The 20,154-nt window shown below is 35.1% G+C and overlaps 3 protein-coding genes across 3 annotated transcripts; all 3 read left to right on the top strand.

Moving 5' to 3' along the window:
• Window positions 1-4,859: 4,859 nt before the first annotated feature.
• Window positions 4,860-5,168, top strand: LOC116004136 (glutaredoxin-C13-like). The gene has a single exon (XM_031244066.1). It carries the CDS (start codon window positions 4,860-4,862, stop codon window positions 5,166-5,168), a length of 309 nt encoding a protein of 102 aa, XP_031099926.1.
• A 5,639-nt stretch (window positions 5,169-10,807) lies between these two features.
• Window positions 10,808-14,795, top strand: LOC116004836 (E3 ubiquitin-protein ligase MIEL1-like). The gene is made up of 13 exons (XM_031245009.1): window positions 10,808-10,823; window positions 11,056-11,200; window positions 11,327-11,414; window positions 11,549-11,605; window positions 11,689-11,721; window positions 11,835-11,912; window positions 12,907-12,950; window positions 13,088-13,128; window positions 13,587-13,669; window positions 13,754-13,845; window positions 13,943-14,012; window positions 14,259-14,297; window positions 14,472-14,795. Exons 2-13 carry the CDS (start codon window positions 11,112-11,114, stop codon window positions 14,598-14,600), a joined length of 843 nt encoding a protein of 280 aa, XP_031100869.1. The 5' UTR covers window positions 10,808-10,823; window positions 11,056-11,111; the 3' UTR covers window positions 14,601-14,795.
• Window positions 14,796-17,100: 2,305 nt separating this feature from the next.
• Window positions 17,101-19,923, top strand: LOC116004964 (zinc finger protein CONSTANS-LIKE 13). The gene is made up of 4 exons (XM_031245167.1): window positions 17,101-17,950; window positions 18,752-18,964; window positions 19,053-19,339; window positions 19,450-19,923. The coding sequence occupies exons 1-4, from the start codon at window positions 17,408-17,410 to the stop codon at window positions 19,559-19,561; spliced, it is 1,155 nt and encodes a 384-aa protein (XP_031101027.1). The 5' UTR covers window positions 17,101-17,407; the 3' UTR covers window positions 19,562-19,923.
• The last annotated feature ends 231 nt before the right edge of the window (window positions 19,924-20,154 follow it).

Genomic DNA, 20,154 nt, shown 5'->3' with positions numbered 1-20,154 from the left:
TTTCAATTCATATATGCTTAATTAGATTCATTTAAGAATTGGATTAAGTCATGTTTTGTGATTGATGCTATGTGATTGAATTGTACTATGAGCTAGTATATAACGACTTGATGATGATGGCTCTAGTTGTGAGCTTGGTGGTTCAATTTGTTTATGTTGACTCTTGTTGGATTGTAGCAACGATCATACAAGAGCGAGGGTAACCATAGTCACACATCTCACTAGTCTAACTTTGATTTAATTTGTGAAAAGGGAGTTGGAAGAAGACGTGAACGTCAGCCACGTGTTTGATAAATTGCTTCTATTGACTCGAGTCACAATGGAAGTGGGGCTTAATTCCAATTGAGAGTCCAATATCTATGAGAGTGACATTGGTATTTAGTATTCCTTTCGGTCCACTCCTTAAGACAATATTTTGTGTAAGGATTCCCTCTCAAACTACAATCCATTCTATCAATGCATGCATATTGATATAGATCGATGATACTAGAGGCTGCCATGATGCAAGTTGGTTTAAATTAAAGCTAATTCCAAATTAAGAGAGGATGACTGGATTGGCTTGGCCAGTACTATACACTTGGTTCGATATAGATCAAAATTAAACCGGTTGGGACCATATGAAATTTGAACTGATCCCGTGGTCCTCGATCTCTAGATGATACTATTGAGACTTTATTCCGATCCTATTATGGTTTCTAACAATATTGTAGATAAAGAATCTAGCTATTTTCTTTGGTGTATAAAATACTAGAGAAATATAAAGATCCCAAGGCAAACAAAATCCTATGTTCTTTTTTTAGGCAACATAGTTTTCAACTTTGGTTTGAGTAATGTTCTGATGTTGTGTAATAACTCATGTGGCTAACTTCCCAATTAAAGCCCACTCAAGAAATGTCTAATTTTCTTCTATGCAACTTGGCCCTGGCCCATATAATTTCCTCTACACCCAACTCTTTGTAGCTAGGCTCTTTTTGTTGCAATCAACTCAAAACATATCCCCACAACTGCATGCGCTTTATCTTAACTAAAAATTTTAATTAACGTCTAAAAAGAAGTGGTTAAGTGGGGTTGGATATGGTACTCGTTCCAGAAATTTATGAGTTTGATTCTTGTCAATATCTTTTCGACCGAACCATTATGCATGCATGGTCTTCTTAGTGCGATTTATTTTTCTTATGTAATTTGCAAGCTATTACATATGAGTGAGATTCACCTCGTATATATGCACCATCGGATAGTGATTGCAGATTTCGCTCATGATAAAATAAACAATTAATAATGAGACTATAATTATATTATTATTTTAGCTATTTTATATTTGATACCTCTTATAAATAACAAACATTTTATTTTTATATTTTCATTTTGACCCGACCAATTTTATATTATAAACAAAAATGTGTAAACCAGTCTCACACAAATTTTTATCTTGCTATAAAAATATTTTCACGTGTATTACTAGAACCCAACAGATTTAAACTTTGAACAAAATATCAGACTGGATCGCAAGATGGTGGGCGCAGAATATATCAAAAGCCACTGCACCACCGAAAGCTTTTTGCGATCCGTAATCTTTTTCCCCAGCCCACATCGAATCTTATGTTGTCACCCTACGTAAAATGTTTCGAAGAATCTCTTAAGAAATTGGCTACGTACTTATCATGCATTAATCTTTCATTATTCTCGTATTCCGATGGCGAGGCAACAGATTGGCTGGCCTGTCATAGGCACACGTTTATTTGTTCTAAAGCAACAAAAACATAAAGTATTATTACTTTAGTCTAATTTAATTATTAAACATTCTTAACACAACAGTTTAGCATAGTTATGTTGATACTTATACACTAACTATTAATACAGCAGTAAAGTCAGAGAATTGATCAACTGATCTTGGATTAGTTGGGTCAAAAGTCAAACTTTGCTCTCTATTTAAAAAAAGAAAAAATTGAAACAATTTTATAATGGTGAGATTATAAGCGCACATAAACACATAATTACGTGATAATAAAATAAGCTTACTAACCTTCCGCCATAATTTTCCTAATTGATGACGTTCAAATACTCGATCAAGAGTCCCCTACTACAGAATCCACGGAGCAGAGAAAAAGGTTTCTCTCACTTTCACTCAGTACTCTAGATGTATATGGGTTGTTAAATTGAGCACTGGGAGGACGCAATGACCCTTATACCTACATCACATAAAATGTTAGGGGCAATCCTTGTTAAGTTGATCAGAAAGTTAATTTGGTACTACCATGCTTTAAGTTTAATTCGCTGTGAAAACTATCGATTGACTTTTTTAATTTAAGTTGCTAATCAATTATGGACAATTTGGATTAGTTTACCTTATTGTGATCCTTTGTTTGCTAGAGTCACAAGTAGTAGACATTGTTCCAGTGTACCTTTAAGTAGTGATTGCAGATTTTGTTATTGTAAATCTGAATAAATCTGAAAAGATATCGAATGTTGTATGTAAAAAGGCATAATATATTCTTGATCTTGCTACGTACCCGGTCCATCACTGTTAATGGCCCACTGTGCGGCCACATATATTATGAGTCCAAAATGAAAAGCGACCATGCATATATGCATGACCACCTCAGTTAATTCCATTCTTTAATTTCATCCAGACAACTGTCTCATGAAACAATCTAGCAATTAGGTAGTTAAAGTTCCAAGAGAGCTGGAAGAACAAAAACAAGGCCGCAACTGGGACAAGCAACAACCTGAAAATCTTAATATATCCGAAAGTTGTTGTCATACGAGATCATAAAATAATTGGCATGCATTATTCAGTACAGGGGAGCTGAGGTTTGGTGGAGGCTACGTGATTCTCAAGCTAAGTACGCAGTTATTTAGAGAACTAAAAAAACTTGTGTGAGACCGTCTCACCATGAGACGGGTCGGGCCGGGATGCAAATGTAACACATAATATGCACAAATGTCATACTTATATACTCAAATGTAATACTAATCAGGAATAAAATTTTTGTTACTTATTAGGGTAAATGTAATACTTTTAAGGGAAAATACAATACTTTTACATTTCGATTTAAAAGTATTACATTTTTCGTCAAAAGTATTATATTTGCCCTTATAAGTGAGAGGTACTTGTCAACATTACTTAATATGAAAAATGTATTACTTTTTCTCTTATAAGTAACAAAAATTGTATTTTTGATTAGTGTTATATTTGAGCATATAAGTATGAGATTTGCACATATAAGTATGACATTTGCATGGTGCTTTGACCCGACCCGACCCGTCTCACGAATAAGGATCCGTGAGACGGTCTCACACAAGTGTGACCCATAATATTTTAATTTAATTTGACCTGTTTTAGATATTAATTTAGTTGGAACTATATATTCGAGATGAATTTTATTAAGATTGACTTTATACAATGGATATATATGGAAAAAAGTCATACAATACATAATTTAACTAGAAGTATTTATAATAGATCGAGAAGTAGGTGTCAAGAGTAAATTGAAAGCAATTAAGTTGGTTGACTATATTTATCAACTAAATAAAAAAAAAAACCATGGAACAACCTGAGTTGTCAATGAAACATGCACAAAGCCGGAGAGATTAAAACTATATTGAGTTCGATTCCACTAATAATATATATGGGAAAACACAAAGTGATCAGATCAGATAAGCACCATTTTAATCCAAATAAATCTGATCTATTGCTAATTAAGATTATCAACATACATTAGAAACACTTTGCCAGCTGTTCCTAGGTGTCTGTAGGATGATTATATTATTACTACTATTTTAAATTTATTGTTCTCAAATTGTCTAGTCAACTTAACTGTTCAAATTTTCAGAAACGTAAAATAACCTTCATTAATGGTCAGTAATGGAGTTACATAGATGCCTTTTTTTAGGATCCTTAAAGCAGTAGTCAAGAACAAGATCTTCAACACCACACCACAAACCCTAATGGTAAGAAATATTAGGTTTTGCTGTACAATTCCACCTAATAAGCTGGTCAGATTGTTGATTTGGTAACTACAATGCTAGCTACAAGTTCGACCCCAGCAAGAGTCACTTATTAACTTTCTTGGTTTGAGCCGGTCAGTTATGTATAACTTAGGTTAATTTACTTCTTTGTGGTACTTTAATTTGCTGGCTAGGGTCACAAGACGGACTTATTCCGACATGTATACCTAGTGACTGTAGGTTTCCCTGGTCACTCGTTATTTAATGTTTTAAAGCTAAATAGAAGGAGAAGAAGGTGAGAATTGAAATAAAACAGCATATATGTGTGTAAGCCATAAGAACATATGAATTGAAACACAAATCAAGTATGGTATATATTATTCCATACAGAATGGCAGCAAGCAGCAAGCTAGCAATATTGGAATAAATACATCAAATCAGGCCTTTACACCACAAAGATCTTATTGAAACGTGACCGGAATATATGTCCCCAACTTGCCCATGGTGTGTGGAGCAAAATAGTATTATGTTTTCGAACAAAATAAAGCCCCCCTCCCCCTCCCCCTCCCCCTCCCCCATCTTTGACATGATCTTCAATTCAATTCTTCTGATCTGCAAATTAAAAGCCTCTCCACTTTGATGACCTAATCGACGACAGTATCCACACACTCTCTCCCATGTACTAACACCGCATTTATAAATAGACTCCCCCCATCATCACACCTCCCCATTCCAACCAAATCAAAACCCCCCTTTCCACCACAAAAAAGGGAATTCGATCAAGAAGCTAAGCAATCAACAATCCCCCATCGGATCATCTCCAAATTCCTTGGATTTGGTCCGACACACATTCTTAACTAGGTTTATTTAATTAAGGAAGTTCTGATCTTCAATCCCCGCGGATAGATCGAATGGAAAAGGTAAAAAGCTTGGCGTCCCAACACGGCGTAGTGATCTTTAGCAAAACCACATGTTGTCTGTGCTACGCGGTGAACATCCTGTTCCAAGAGCTGGGCGTGAAGCCCCACGTGTACGACATCGACACCGACCACCAGGACGGGAAAGAAATGGAGAGAGCTCTGGCCAGGATGGGCTGCAACTCCTCCGTCCCCGCCGTCTTCATCGGCGGCAACCTCGTCGGCTCCACCAACGAAGTCATGTCCCTCCACTTAAGCGGCTCCCTCATCGGCATGCTCAAGCCCTACATGTCCATGAATTAATCATTATATTTATCCCTCATCATCAACCTTAAAAACCCCGAAATTAACAACCTCGGATGATCCGAGGTTGGAAATTAATTAAATTATTAATACAGAGTACTAGGAAACAACTGAATAAAGTACCCGGCGACAAGTACGGACGTAGTACGGAACAGGAACACCTCCGATCCTGTTCTTCATTTTATTAATTAAACCTATCATCACCATATCAATTGTAGTACGTACAGTAGAAATGTTAAGTTGTGTGAATTGACATATATAATGGTTTATAATTACCCCCTTAGTACCTATATTTAATTCGATGTAGTAGTACGTTTAATGTGTATCTGTTGGCTTATTATTAGTGAAACATTAATGAATGAGTGTGTAATATTTGCTATATAATTAATTATATTTAGTTCCATCATTATTGTTGTTATGAATACATGCATGCTACAAATTATATACGGAGTATATTTTAATGTGTATCGACATCAACTTTTTGGCTTTATAGAATATTTAGTCACTCGGTCATAACTGAATGATTTGACGCGAATCAGTCCTCAATCATAAAAGGGTGGTTTAATTTAAGCGGTGGATAGAAGGTCAAGAGCCTAGGGCTCGTTCATTTTCAGGCAAGTTGATTTAACAAGTTAAGTGATCGAGCTGTATGAAAAAATATATATGTAAAAGAATTTTCTATCATGTATTATGGGGTGGAATATATTCTAACATTTAAAAAAAAATTGACATCGGGTATTCTAGTTTTGTCAAACTAATCCAGTCTCTTCAGAACCTAATTAATCCCTAGAGTCATTGGAGGGGGTAAATTGCAAGTCACTCAAGCAATCCATCAAGTTCAATCCCAACTCATCCTATACACTTATGCATAAAAGGAGTCCTCTTCCGACTGATCTGCGGGAAGCAAGACTTAAATTGATTGATCCGAACACTTGAGCTAATCCTGGGGTAGAATATATTCAAGAGTGGGACAAAGTGACAGACACAAATTTGATGCTTACACTTGTACGTAGTGAACATAAACATTCGACCTGCGGCATAGTATTGCTCCATTTGTTAAAGTGGAAAAGCAAATCTGCAGCTTTTATTCTTCAACTTTGTAGCCTGCAATTGATGAGAAATTAAAGCTAGGGGCATTTGCATTTGTAATCCGTATTAACTACATTAATCTTGGTAATTTTAGAGTTGATGATATCATTAATGGAACTTTCTATTGATTTGATTCTAAAATTAGCTTTAAAGAAATATAAACATATTGTTGGTATTAAACTCAAAGAATATAAAAAGCACACTGTACTTCTGAAAATATTGTCATCAATTAAGTCATTAGTCCTAGAACTTCATATGTCTAGATAAAGAATGAACTTTAGTCATTTCCATCATATAAAAGGAATTTAATTATCTTTTCATAGTGGTGTTAAAGTGGAGTTGGTGGAAAAACTTGCTATTTCTCATAACTAAAATGTGGTCCAAATTTTATGAGTTTTTCTGTTGAAAATAGTCATTTTTTATCATTTTAGAAATTCAAAAAATCCTTTGTTATTACTACCGACTATATTGAGCATATATATATGTGTGTGTATGTGGGGGTTGAACTATTAAGTTAAACTTTTAATTTAGATCAATTTAAACACACCATTTAATTCGGTATGATGAGAAGCAGGTTGAACATATAATGTATAAATAAATACTTTTATTTGAAACAGAACATATATCATTCAATCAGGCCTGACAATACACCAAAGCTAATTGCAATCGCCAATCACCAAAGTAACAAATGTCATTAAAAAAATTGATCTGTTAGATCACCGACCCAGTTTTTTAAAAAAAAAAATTAACCATGCATGATTAATATTATTGCACATATACCAATAATGGTCCAGTTAGAAATGCACCATGGTTAGGTGTGACTTTATGACCAAATTAAGATCTGATACCATATAAAACTTTTGAGTCTACTCTAACAAAATTACGCATAAGACATGAATGAGACAGCAGATATGAAACGACTTAACAGGTTCAACTGCTACCATACATATTTGCACAAATATGGAAGACAGTTCCAAATTGGTTGGAATATATTGTCTTTCAATTGCTAGCTATAGGAAGGTTTGTTGAAGACTGAGTTGATAGATGAGTTGAGCTTCAATTCTGCATTTGTTCTTGCAATTAGCTAAGTTGGAAGGGAATAGAATGTAATAAAGCAGATTATATTCTTTGATCTAATAGTCACGAAAACCAAGATATACATGGATGGAGGATATAAGAGAGGAATATAATATCATAAACTGTACTGTGAGGTGTTTAGTGAATGGGCACATGGAATATGAATATCATATTATCATCATATCACTAATATTTTTTGTGTTTTTAAATCGATACAACGAATATAATAGTTTCTCTTTTTTTTTTTTTTTGTAATTCATTAATACATCTTTTGGGAATAAAATAATTATATAAATTATATTACAAACATGTGTGGTTGTTGTTGTTGTTATTATTATTATTATTATTGACCACTAATTGGTCATAAAAATTATGGGTAGTGTCACTTTAGTCGTTTAAATTTTTCAACAATTTTACTAGGTCTAGTGAATGGTGAGTAATATATATCAAGATATGTTTTTATGAATACAAAAAGTGATTGAAAAAATCGTTTCAAATCACAAACATTTATTTTCGATTACTTTTTAATGGTTAGAAAACGAAAATTTTACCATGTACAATATATATGAACAATCGGTCAAGGGTAATCATATGATCATTAGTGGTGTAATTAAATTATAGTAACTCTTACAAATAATACTAAGATGTGATAGACTATATTACTATAATATATTGTTATTATTATTATTGTTATAATGTATTGTGAATTATTATTATTTTTTTTTGAAAGGGTGTATTATTATTATTATTATTATTATTATTATTATTATTATTATTATTGCACGTACGTTGCACGGAATACATTTGTTATAATATTTTTAAAATATTTGGATCGATATACAATTATATAAATTATAACATCGAATATTATATAGCGAAATTGATAAAATTGGTTGGATCGATGTTTATGATGATTTCCTTACTTGAATTAGAACAAATAATTGTCCAATTACCCATGCAATGCACGGATAAATTTTTAATTATATATTTAGATAATAAAAATAAAGATGAAATTATAAAAAAGATTCTAATATTGAACGTGTACATTTACTCGATATGTAATATGACTTATGTAATTGTATTATTACTAAAATAAATATGGAAAAATGAGAAATAATTTAATTATAATTATTATAAAAATAAATTGAATTGAACTATCAATGTTTAGATAAATTACCATAATAATTATTAGGCAATTATTATTAGTCAATTACACTAATATATGTGTAATTATACTTTTATACCTTAAGTATATTCAATTTCACCATATTTCATTTAGTTTTTTCTTCCTTCTCCAGGTTTGAATGATTATTATAAAAAAAATCTAACAACCCATGATTAATTAATTTTTAAAGTTTAAGTATTTGAAAGTTTTCAAAAGAAAAGTGTAAATAATTTTTTAAAAGTTTTAAAATAATTTTTAGTCAACTAGTAATATCTTTTTCTTTTTTCATTTTGCCTAATTTTTGTTTCATTTTCGATTAGGATCTTTTTATATTTTCAATCAATTAGTAATATCAATTTTTCTTTTTCATTTTATCTTTAATATTGTTTTGACGGGAATTTCACAAAATATGATTTTATTTTTATTGATAGTAGTATAGATATAGAAGTAGTATAGATAAGTATTCGAATTATTACTATTGTTGTAAATAATAATTAATAAATTATTTTTACTTATAAAATTACGCAGAATTTGTTTCAGTTATTCTCACAATTATAATGGTTTAATTATTCTCAGAATTTGGTAAATAAAATTTTGTTAGCAATTAAATTAAACTTTATTAATTTTTTACCAATTAATTAATAATATTAGTTTGTGCGGGAAAGTTGAAGAGGGGATTTTACTTTTATTAATAGTATTGATTGATACGTGAATATAGAAATAATATTACCAATTAATAGATATTAGTTAATTTCCATTTTACATTTTCTTACTAAATAAGCTTTACTAATTATTTGGCCATTAAAATATTTAATTAATTTTAATTAATTGACTACAAAAGTTTCGGCGGGAAATGAAATAGAAGGATTTACTTTTATATAGTATAGATTAATATTGACCACTAATTGGTCATAAACATTCACAATCATGGGTAGTGTCACTTTAGCCGTTTAAATTATTCGACGGTTTTATTAGGTGATTCTAGTGAATAATCAGTAATATCAAGATATAATTTTTATGAATACAAAAAGTGATTGAAAAAATCATTTCAGGTCACTAACATTATTTATTTTCGATTACTTTTAATGATTAGGAAATGAGAATTTCACCATATATAATATATATGAACAATCAGTCAAGGGTAATCATTTGATCATTAGTGTAATTAAATTATAGTAACTCTTAAAAATAATATTAAGATGTGATAGACTATATTACTATAATATATTGTTAATGTATAATTATTGTTGGTTAGATTCTATGGTCAAGGGTCGGACCAATAGTTCTTGTATAGTTGTATATATACTAGCCTGGTTGAAACATCATGCTATTAGTGAGATTATTGTAGAGTCTGATAGTTTAAATTTTTGTATAAGTTATAACGCAATTATTTCGGGCGTACTACTCATATGTTGGTTTAGATGTTAAGCAATGTCATTTGATTCCTAGGAATATTGGAATCATGTTTATTCGTCATGTCAAGAGGTCAGTAAATCATGTGACTCATGTGCATGCTAATGCAACTGGCTTGTATTTCGAATTTGATTTTATCTTAATGAAGTTTGGTTTGATTGTTTTCAAAAAAAAAAATTTTTTTGAATATCAATCCTTTTGGGTGACCACGAAAATCAGCCGTTACTATTTGAGTATGTGTGTATTGATCAATCTCAATCATTTGTAATAATTCAAATGTGTAATAATTAACTTAAAATTCAGAATATAAAAAATTACACTAAAAATCATTACCACGTTACTCTCAAAAAAAGAAAATCATTACGACGAGCTGTTATACCATGGACCAGGGTCCACCTTACAAGGTAGACCTTGGTGCTAAACGACATTGAATTGTGTACTTTTAATATTAAAATTGTGAACTTCCAGAATATAAATTGTGTTTCTAAGTCAAAACACATAACATCGGTAGAAGGAAATTTGTGAATATAAGACTGTACTAAATTTTTAAAAAGATTAAATTGTGTATTTTTAGAATTGACTTAGTATTTGAAAAGAATTTGTGAATACAAATTAAAACAAGGTAATCAATTACATATATATATATATAGTAACGTTGTGTGTTCATAATATAGAAATTGTATATTCTTAAAAGGTAAATTATTTACGTACATTATTTTAGACTCAGGTTCACCTTGTAAGGTGGACCCGGGTCTCGAGCATGGGGTAAATTATCAATTTTTTGGCTTAATAGCTGCCCTGAATTGGTCTTTGCTTGGGCGGACAATTTCGATAACTGAAGAAGCTCACTGAAATGAAGGAGGCCCAACCTAAGAACATATTTTAATGGCCACCGGTTCCAAGTTTCGGCTGTCGGTTCATGCCCAAACCGTGGACATATCTAAATTTAGAAACACAAACCCAAAATCCCATGTTTATTTACAAACATAATCCAAAGGCTAAATTTTGTTCTTTTCTTTGCGTTTATAGTAATTTTGATTTTGATTTGATTGCATTTACTCCTGCCCCCACACACATTTTTTTCCTTTTTGGCAATGTTCCCGGATTCGGGTAATTGAATGTAAGATTTAAATAACTGTGCAGTCTCCGTCTATATCTCCTATTCACTCGAGAAAAGTTTCTGGACCGCCGGCGCTGATATGGAAGAAGGTAACGTTGTTAACGGAGCTCAACTTGTTGGCGGTGATCACCCCGATTCCAGGGGAGACTTTGGGAAGATGCTTTACGGGTGCTTCTTTGTTCTCTCGGATTTTTTTTTTCTGTGTCGTTTTCTTTTTGTTTGAGAAATCCTATGATTTTTCCTATGTTGTAAAGTGATCTGCGGTTGTTTTTTGTTATATCTATGTTGTTGTAGATGCGAGCATTACCGGAGACGATGCAAAGTCCGCGCCCCGTGCTGCAACGAGGTTTTCTCCTGTCGCCATTGCCACAACGAGGCCAAGGTGCCAACTTGGAACTTTTGTGCATATATGTGTCTGTTTTGATGGAATTGGGTTTTGGTTCTTGTTTATCTGTTAATGTTGTGTGTAAAGTTTAGTTCTTTTTCGTAAGTTTTTATCCTGTTTGCTTCAATCAGAGCGGTTTGAGCCATCCCAAGGAGCCTCATGAACTTGTTCGCCATGATGTTAAGCAAGTAGGCCTTTTCTGTTTACTGGTTGATTTTGTTGAGTGCCAATGCTGTGGATTGAATCTGTTTTCTAACTTATTTTTTTGCAGGTTGTTTGTGCTGTCTGTGATACTGAGCAGCAGGTTTTTTTTTCGCTTTCCTTGTTATGATTGAATGATTTTGTTGCATCTCGAACCTATCGGCTTCTTATGTGTGATTATCTCTTTGTTCTGTTGTGCTTGCTGTTCTTGCATAGGTTGCTGGAGTCTGTGTGAAATGCGGGGTAAAATTTGGGGAGTACTTCTGCGAAATCTGCAGGTTCTATGATGATGATGTAATGTTACTGATTCTCTGTCTCTCTCATAGATTTTGAATTGTGTCTTATGCTGCATTTCAGTGTTTCTTTAAGGTTTCTATGTTGTTGGTAAATCGGTGCTAAAGACTGTTAGACCTGTTCCCTTAACCTAAAAAGTAACTATTTTGATCTTTAATGAGATTGTAATATGGTCGACTTATTAGCTTTCTTGGTCAAGAGGCATTAAAAGGGATAACAAGTCTTAGCATTGCTGCCTTGCAAGTTGCAACCAATCATACAATGTTTTTGTCATATTCTTAGCACTGTATGTATTAAGGCACTTTTTCTCTGTTGCACACAACCAATCACTTTTTCTCTGTTGCACCAAAGCCACAATAATTTAAGGCGACCCTACATATGCTTTCTGTCATACTCTGATACCCAGACCATTCGGTAAGGCATGAAATTTACCCTATATTTAATTTGTATCCTAAACCTCCTTCATATAGAAGTCGCCTCAGAATTTAACTTCGTCTTTCATTTTGAAAAGGGTAATGCTCATTGTTTACCGATTTTGTGAACTGTCTTCCTTTCAGAAAGTGTAAAGCTCCTGTTTTACCTTTCTGGTATACATTCATAGATCAAAGGGTTAAAAAGTTAACAGAAGTACGGAGTATCATTTTGCTCATTTTCCCGTATTTGTTTAGTAAATTTATTTGCCATATTCCAAAATGCTGTCCTCATAAGCAGCTTATCCTTGAAATAGCATTGTCCAATGGTTCAAGCAGCATCAGTCTATTGTGGCACTACTTTTATGCATTTGTCACTCTTGATGTTGCTAGTAAGCGTTAGTTCGTGTTGGGCAGTAATGCAATGAAAGCAGACCGAGACATAACACTAAGATTTCTATCAGATCAAGCCAATTACGTGATTCTAACCTTTATTACTGGTTTATTGCTACTTTTATAGTCATCTCTTGCACATAAATCTCATTGAATTCGACGAACTTATTAGTGGCCTTTTTGCATTTCAGACATCAAAGAAGCAGTTTCACTGCAATGATTGTGGGATCTGTAGGTGAGTGTGGCACATGATCTTCCATTGCCAATCAAATACATACCCTTTCAAAAGAAAAGAAAAACAAAACAAAACCGCTACCCAACCAACATAAATCTTTTGATTCTTATTATGATATATAAATGTTAATTGTGCAGGGTCGGAGGTTCTGAAAATTTCTTTCACTGCCAGAAGTGCGGTATGCTACTATGCTCTATATCCCACTTGGTCTCATTCTTTTGCATTCTGGATTTGGAAACTATTACAACCAAATCTAGTATTGATGTTTTAAGGAGTAATTATGTTATTGGAGAGTTTTGTTAATTGCATGATGATATAACTCATTATATGATATTGATACCGATAATTAAGATTTTATGCACTTATATTTTTCATGGTTGCATTTCGAGTAAATCAGACTTCTTGATAAGTAAATTTTGAATTTGGGGAAAGTTTCTGTCTTTAAGTTTGATGCAACATGCTCAACTTGGAAAAGACTGTTTAGTTAGTGTTTCATATTAGGACACTCTTCCACTCTCTAAATGAACGTAAGCCATTGATCTTATCCATCTGGTTTCCTTACAAGGCCCTAAATCTTTTTATCTTCACAAGCTTCTGGATATCTGTAAGCTTTCTAACTTTTAATCAACAAAACAGGCTCTTGCTATGCGGTTGATCTGCGAAATAATCATGTGTGCGTGGAGAACTCTATGAAGAATCACTGCCCGATTTGCTATGAGGTATAAACGTATATGTTTATAGTCTATTTTCCTTTTATGGGTGGAGCTTATTCCGTAAAACAACATTGTGCTGTGTGTTTCCAGTTCCTTTTTGATTCAGTGAAGCGCACAACCATTATGAAGTGTGGGCATACAATGCATATGGAATGCTACACTGAGATGATAAGCCAGAACCAGTAATGTCCCCGCGCTTCATAAAATACTTCAATTCTCCTTTGTTAGCCAGTATTTTCGAATGTCCAATAATGGGTGTTGTGTCGATTTTTATTACAGGTACCGGTGCCCAATCTGCAACAAGTCGGTGCTCAACATGACCCGAACCTGGGAAACATTAGATCAGGAGGTACCATGTTATCTTTAGCTCATTCCCCTTTTCATATTACAGTCCTCGACTCCTCGTACTAGTTTGATGTCCTTTAAGATCATTACTCGGGGCACATCCCTTAAGAGTACTATGGTTCTTTTTCTCCGGCCTTGGAACTCTCTTGTCATCTGTCCTTTTTCTCGAGGCCTTTGTGCATGTATTCAAGTAATGATATTATATGATTTATTTCGACCATTTTACTAATTGATGTTTTCTTGTGCGTAGATTGAAGCTACAATCATGCCCGAGGAGTACCGCTATGAAGTAAGTGCTTTTGTTTACATTATGCAGTTATATTTTGAGTCTCTGCAGTTACATTATTAATGCAATCATGCCTTTAGCTTCACTTAAAAATATATATGTCGTTTTTTTGCATAAACTTTCTGCGCTTTGGTGGGCACGTGCTCGTATGAACATTAGTTGGTTTTAATGTCGCAGGTTCCAATATTGTGTAACGACTGCAACAACACCAGTACTGTAACATTTCATATTATTGGCCAAAAATGCCGCCATTGCAACTCATACAACACCCGCAACCTAGCAACCAGCAGTGAAAATCGCCAATGATCGTTTATTCAGTTCTTCAGTTGATTAGAGAAGTTGGATTTTTGGACATTTTTCTCATTGCTTAAAACATAGTTTCACGACAATGTTAGTTGGTTTGTTCTTGCATTTGGTCTCTTTAGAGGAGATCTGATCTGTGGCATATTAGACCAATTTTTTACTATTTTATAGCAGCAACTTTTAAACTGAAGTTTAATTTCTTTTTCTTTAGCCATTTCATGTTTAAAAAGATTGGACCGATCTAAGGTCCCCACATGTTCATGTCCCAAAGCCTCAGTGAAAGAGGTAAATCTCGATACTTCAAATAGTTTACAGGTTTTTCAAGGTATGTTGGTGTCCATCTTGTGACCATCGGCAAAGTAAAACTCTATTGAATTGTGTATAGAATTTAGCGTTTAGTACATTGGTGTCTGTCTTGTGGGCTTTTGGCTACTTAGAAATAAATCTGTATTGAATTGTGTTTAGGATTTAAGGTTCAAAGCGCTGGTGTCTTTTCTCGTGGCTACTAGAGAAGTAAAGCTCTATTGAATTATGTTTAGGACTTAGAGTTTAGAATGTTATTCATCTTGTGGCTACTAGCAAAGTAAAATATCAGCCTCACAAGAGATTGTGGAGTAGTACTTAAGTTGAGACCAAATCTTCACTCATGAGCTAGCTTTTGTGATGGAGTTAGGGTCTTGTTAAAGAGTCTGAAGTGAAAGTTGTCCAGAGTGAAACCGTCCATTCATCTGGTGGCCACTGCGGACGTTGACTTCTCAAGGGGTGGGCAATGACACGATCCCATATCGGTTGGTACTTAAGTTGGGGTCAAACTTCCACTCATGAGCTAGCTTTTGTGGTGGAGTTAGGGTCTTGGGTGTCGAAGAGTCTGGTGTAAAGTTATTCAGTGTGAAGCCGTCCATTCATCCGGTGGCCACTGCGGACGTCGGCTTCTCAAGGGATGGGCAATGATACGGTCTCACATCGGCTAGTACTTAAGTTGGGGCTAAACTTCCACTCATGAGCTAGCTTTTATGGTGAAGTTACGGTCATTGTATTTAGGATTTAGGGTTCAGGGTGCTAGTGTCTATCTTGTAGTTACCAGTGAAGTAAAGGTCAGTTGAATTGTGTTATGAAAGAGAAACTCTGATCTGAAAGAAAAATGTTTGAGTTACAATGAGAGAAGGAGACAAAAATGTCGCTTTACAATAGTTATTGTGATAAAATATAAGTAGAGGAGCCATAACTTAGGCAGATGAATGAAAAGGGTGGTGAGACCGTGATTCTTTCGCATGCCATAATGAAAGGACTTTTTGTCCCTTTTCACAGGAAAATGTTGGGAAGGGACCCCATGCATTAACTATCAGAACATGCTGGAAATTGTGGGCAGAGAAGAAGACAACCTCAACTAGGATTCCTCCGTGTCGTTTGCACCATCCTGCTTCATAACACCACTGCCCATTTGGCTAGCTTTAAAAATATAATACTCATTATAACCAGCTTGTGGTGTTCAATAAGCAAACAACTCTTAAGAGCGGTCAGGAGTTCGAATAACCCCTGAAAAAATTAATCTGGCCAGTACTTTGCCCATTAATTGGGCTGAAAGGTGTCTCATGCAGTTAAGGAAGACACCTTGTGGTCTGACAACAAAATAATGTCAAAAAAATATCGACTAAGATTAACTTTGTAACCGGATGGGAAGTTGAAGGATCCTGATTGAGATAGGGTGGGAGATGTTGAAAACATAATATCGAAACTATGACAATTTTGTAAAATACCTACAATTATAGGAACTACGAAAACGTCACACCAACTACATCTAAGATATCTAGCCACTCTCGTAGAAAGATCAAAACACTGAATAGTAAACCCTAAAATTTAGGTGTCAAACCTATATGCTATCTGATTCGTGCATATGTACTTCTTGAAAGAAAACAACATTATTATTATTATTATTTTCCCATTTTTCTTGGTCTTGAAAAGTCTTCTTGAACAATCCACAGTTGAGGTACCATGTCTCAATGAGATTGAACACAAAATTGATATAACACCAGTCCCTTTTAAAAATCTAAGGCAATCTTTGACCTTTTCTCCATACGTCCATTTCAGTTGCATCCAACCCTAGTTTGCTTAGCTTGTTCAACAATTCATTATCAACATACTACACATCACTTTAATTTTCGAGAAAATCTACGATCACTACTCAAATGTGTGTATTAAGCAAAATTTGCCTTGACACCTTGTAACTTTAGTCGACAAAAGAATTTAAAGAGAAAAATCAGTCTAAATTACTCATAGTTGATGGAGTCAAATCAAAAAACCTAATAGACAGCTCTCACCAAAGAATCGAACTTGGGACTTCATGGGTAATATACTAGGTATTACTGTATTAAGGTAATATGAATCTATTGAAAATGAAACGGTGTCGTTTCGTGTCTAGAGTTTACCATGCAAATGGGGCGCCATAATATATCAACTACCATTCAGCCGCTTTTTAACCGCCGGCCACACCTTCCTTAAAGATGTATCAACTACTGTTCTAGCTAGTAGGAGTAGTTGGTGGCGCAGTAAATTTGCAACAAAAACAAAAGATCCTTAATCGATGTCAGATTGTCTGTCATCTCAAATCTTCGATTTTCCCAAGAGATCATACTTTTTCTGGCAAAAGAGATATCATCTTCTCTTTCCCCAATTTCCCCTCCCTTCTCTCCCCTAACTCTCTTCTCACTCAAGACTGAGCAGACCATATCCCATTTCTGTTTTTGATTCATTTTGAAGAAAGAAAAAAAAAGGGTTTTTTGTGTTTTTGAGAAAGTTGCAGTCTTGCAGAGATGACGGAGCTGAAAGAGGAGCAAGAGGCGGCGGAGGATCGGAAGTGCGATTTTTGCGGGTCGGCGACGGCGGTGCTGTATTGCAGAGCCGATTCGGCGAGTCTGTGTCTCGGCTGCGACCGTGAGGTGCACGCGACGAACCCTCTCTTCACCAAGCACACGCGCTCGCTGCTCTGCGACGCGTGCGACGCGTCGCCGGCGACCATCTTCTGCTGCAACCACGCCGCCGTCTTCTGCCAGAACTGCGACTGGGAGTCCCACACGCCCTGCCTCTCGCCGCCGCACGTGCGCCGCCCGCTCGAGGGCTTCAGCGGCTGCCCTTCCGTCGCGGAACTCCTGGCGGTTTTTGGGTTCCAGGATGTCGGGAAAAAGGCGCTTGTTCAAGACGATCATTACGGCGGCGCCGGCGCCGGCGACGATGATGATGGGATTTCCGATTATCTGGTTTGGGACACTCCCGCGGTTGTTAGTCTTGATGACTTGATAGCTCCCAGTGATTCTAAGCCCAATTTTCAGGCCATGGGTGTTCCTCCTCTTCCAAAGGTCTCAGCTTTACACTACCCATTACTTCTTTTTAACAATTCTTAACTATGATTCTTTTGCTTCTTTGCTGCTGTTTAGGATTTAATTCCAGTTAGTACTTAGGATTGAGATCTGGAACAACATTGTTGATGATCGGCCCTGTTTAGTAAATGATGGTTAGTTAATAGCTGATAGCTTATTGGGTTAGAGGGTGTATCAGTTGATAACAGTATTTGATTGTAGGTGTTTGGTAATTAGCTTATAGCTGTTTGGTAATTGAAAAAGTTGCTTTGAGTAGCTGTTTGAATTTTAGCATTTTGGAGTTGCAAAAAGCTGATTAACCAAACACTTAACCAAGTCAAATAGCTAATAGTGGTCAAATAAGCTAAAATTGGCTGATAAGCTAACTATTTTACCAAATAGGGCTGATGCTTTGATTATTCCTAGGTTTTCTTTTAGGTATTGTGGTGTTGAAAACATTGGGATTAAGGATTAGTTGAAGTTTGTCAGTAAATCTTTTGTTTTTTTTAGTGAAGAGGGAAACCTGCACCATTACTCTATGGTGTAACCTCACCTTGTGATCCTAGCCAGCAAAGGACAAACTAGACTAGGTTGGATGGTGTAACCTTACCTTGTGATCCTAGCTAGCAAAGGACAAACCAGACTAGGTTGTCCATAGCCGACCTCCTTAAACTAAGGAGGCAAATAGGATTTGTCAGTAAATCTGTGATTCTTGAATATGGTAGTATGGTGATTCTCAATTGTCTGTGACAAAATCTTGATTCTAACCTTTTTGGGTATATAAACTGTAACTGAAAGCAGAACAGAAATGCTGCCTGTGGACAACACAAAGAAGAAATACTTGCTCAGCTTCGCAAAATGTCTAAATTGGAACCCGATATCTGTGCTGATCAAGAGGAATTTGAGCCCGTCGTGGGGATTCAAGCTATGGAAAATGAACTAAATGATTTTTTTGGAGAAAAAAATTCTGGGTTTAAGCAGAATATGGAGCCTACATTAGTCCCTTACTCAGAAGTAAGGTTTCTTTAACCCTAACTGGTTGATTCTCTGATCTCTCTCCTATTTTTTAAATGGTGAAAGTAATGGTTATCTCTGCCTGCAGACAACTGGCTTTCAGTGGTACAATGATGTTGGTGAATTTGCAGATCAAGGGTTTGGTCCTACCCTATTACAAGGATTCAACGAGACAACCTGTTTGGTTCCTGATAAAGATTCAGATGTTGGCGATAGTTCAGGTGCAGCAAATAATCATAACGAAGTGCAATCGAACCATTCTAGCCATACCGAAACCTTCCAAGTGCCTCCTCCTATAGTTGCTCCTCGTGAGCTAAACAGCCGGGAAAGAGAGACAGCCATTTCTCGTTACAAGGAGAAGAAGAAAACCAGGAGGTATATATGCATGCATTCTTGCTCATTTTTCGTGGCGATTAGCTCATAGTACTTGACATTATAGAGATAAGCGAGTTTGCTGAGGTTTTCCATTCATATGGTCATGACAGATATGAGAAGCAAATTAGGTACGAATCAAGAAAAGTTCGCGCAGAGACTAGGATAAGAATCAAAGGGCGTTTTGCCAAGATGGATCGAAGAGATCCTGGTACTACGCATTGATGTGTTCAAAGGTTGTTTTGTCAAGAATTTAACAGCAAGTAGCTCAACAATCCAAGAAGCTTGGCTAGATCATTGAGATGAGAATGTAAGTGTGAAGTACTTAGGTCTTTAAAGCAGGTGTTTATGTATAGTATAACTTGGTAAAACCAAACCATATGAATATGTATGTAACTGAGGCTGTGCACCGGTTAAACTTCGCCTTGTGACCCTACCTGGTAAAGGAAGGACCACAAGGAGGTAAAATAGCCTAGGTTGTCCATAACTCTATTAGATGTAAACTTTTAGTATGGAGTATTTGTTGTATGTTGTGCCTTTGTAGCTGAGAGTCACAGATAGATACAAATGAAATTTTACTGTACAAAGCAAGTCTCATTACAGAATGCCACCAAAAGTCTTGAGCTTTAGAATGCAGAGCTCAGGATTTGATTAAGAATTGTTAAAATTTTCGGCTTTTTGGCATCGAATAAAATCTCTTTTCGGTAATCACCTATAAAAATGGTTAGTAATACCGACTATCTTGTTATGATAAACATCCACGCTATCCTCGCTCTACATACAACAAAACATTATACTTAGCATTAAGAATGCAGTGT

The sequence above is a fragment of the Ipomoea triloba genome, chromosome 14 (genome assembly GCF_003576645.1).
Source record: "Ipomoea triloba cultivar NCNSP0323 chromosome 14, ASM357664v1".
Taxonomy (NCBI): domain Eukaryota; kingdom Viridiplantae; phylum Streptophyta; class Magnoliopsida; order Solanales; family Convolvulaceae; genus Ipomoea; species Ipomoea triloba.
This window is presented reverse-complemented; position numbering and strand designations above follow the sequence as displayed.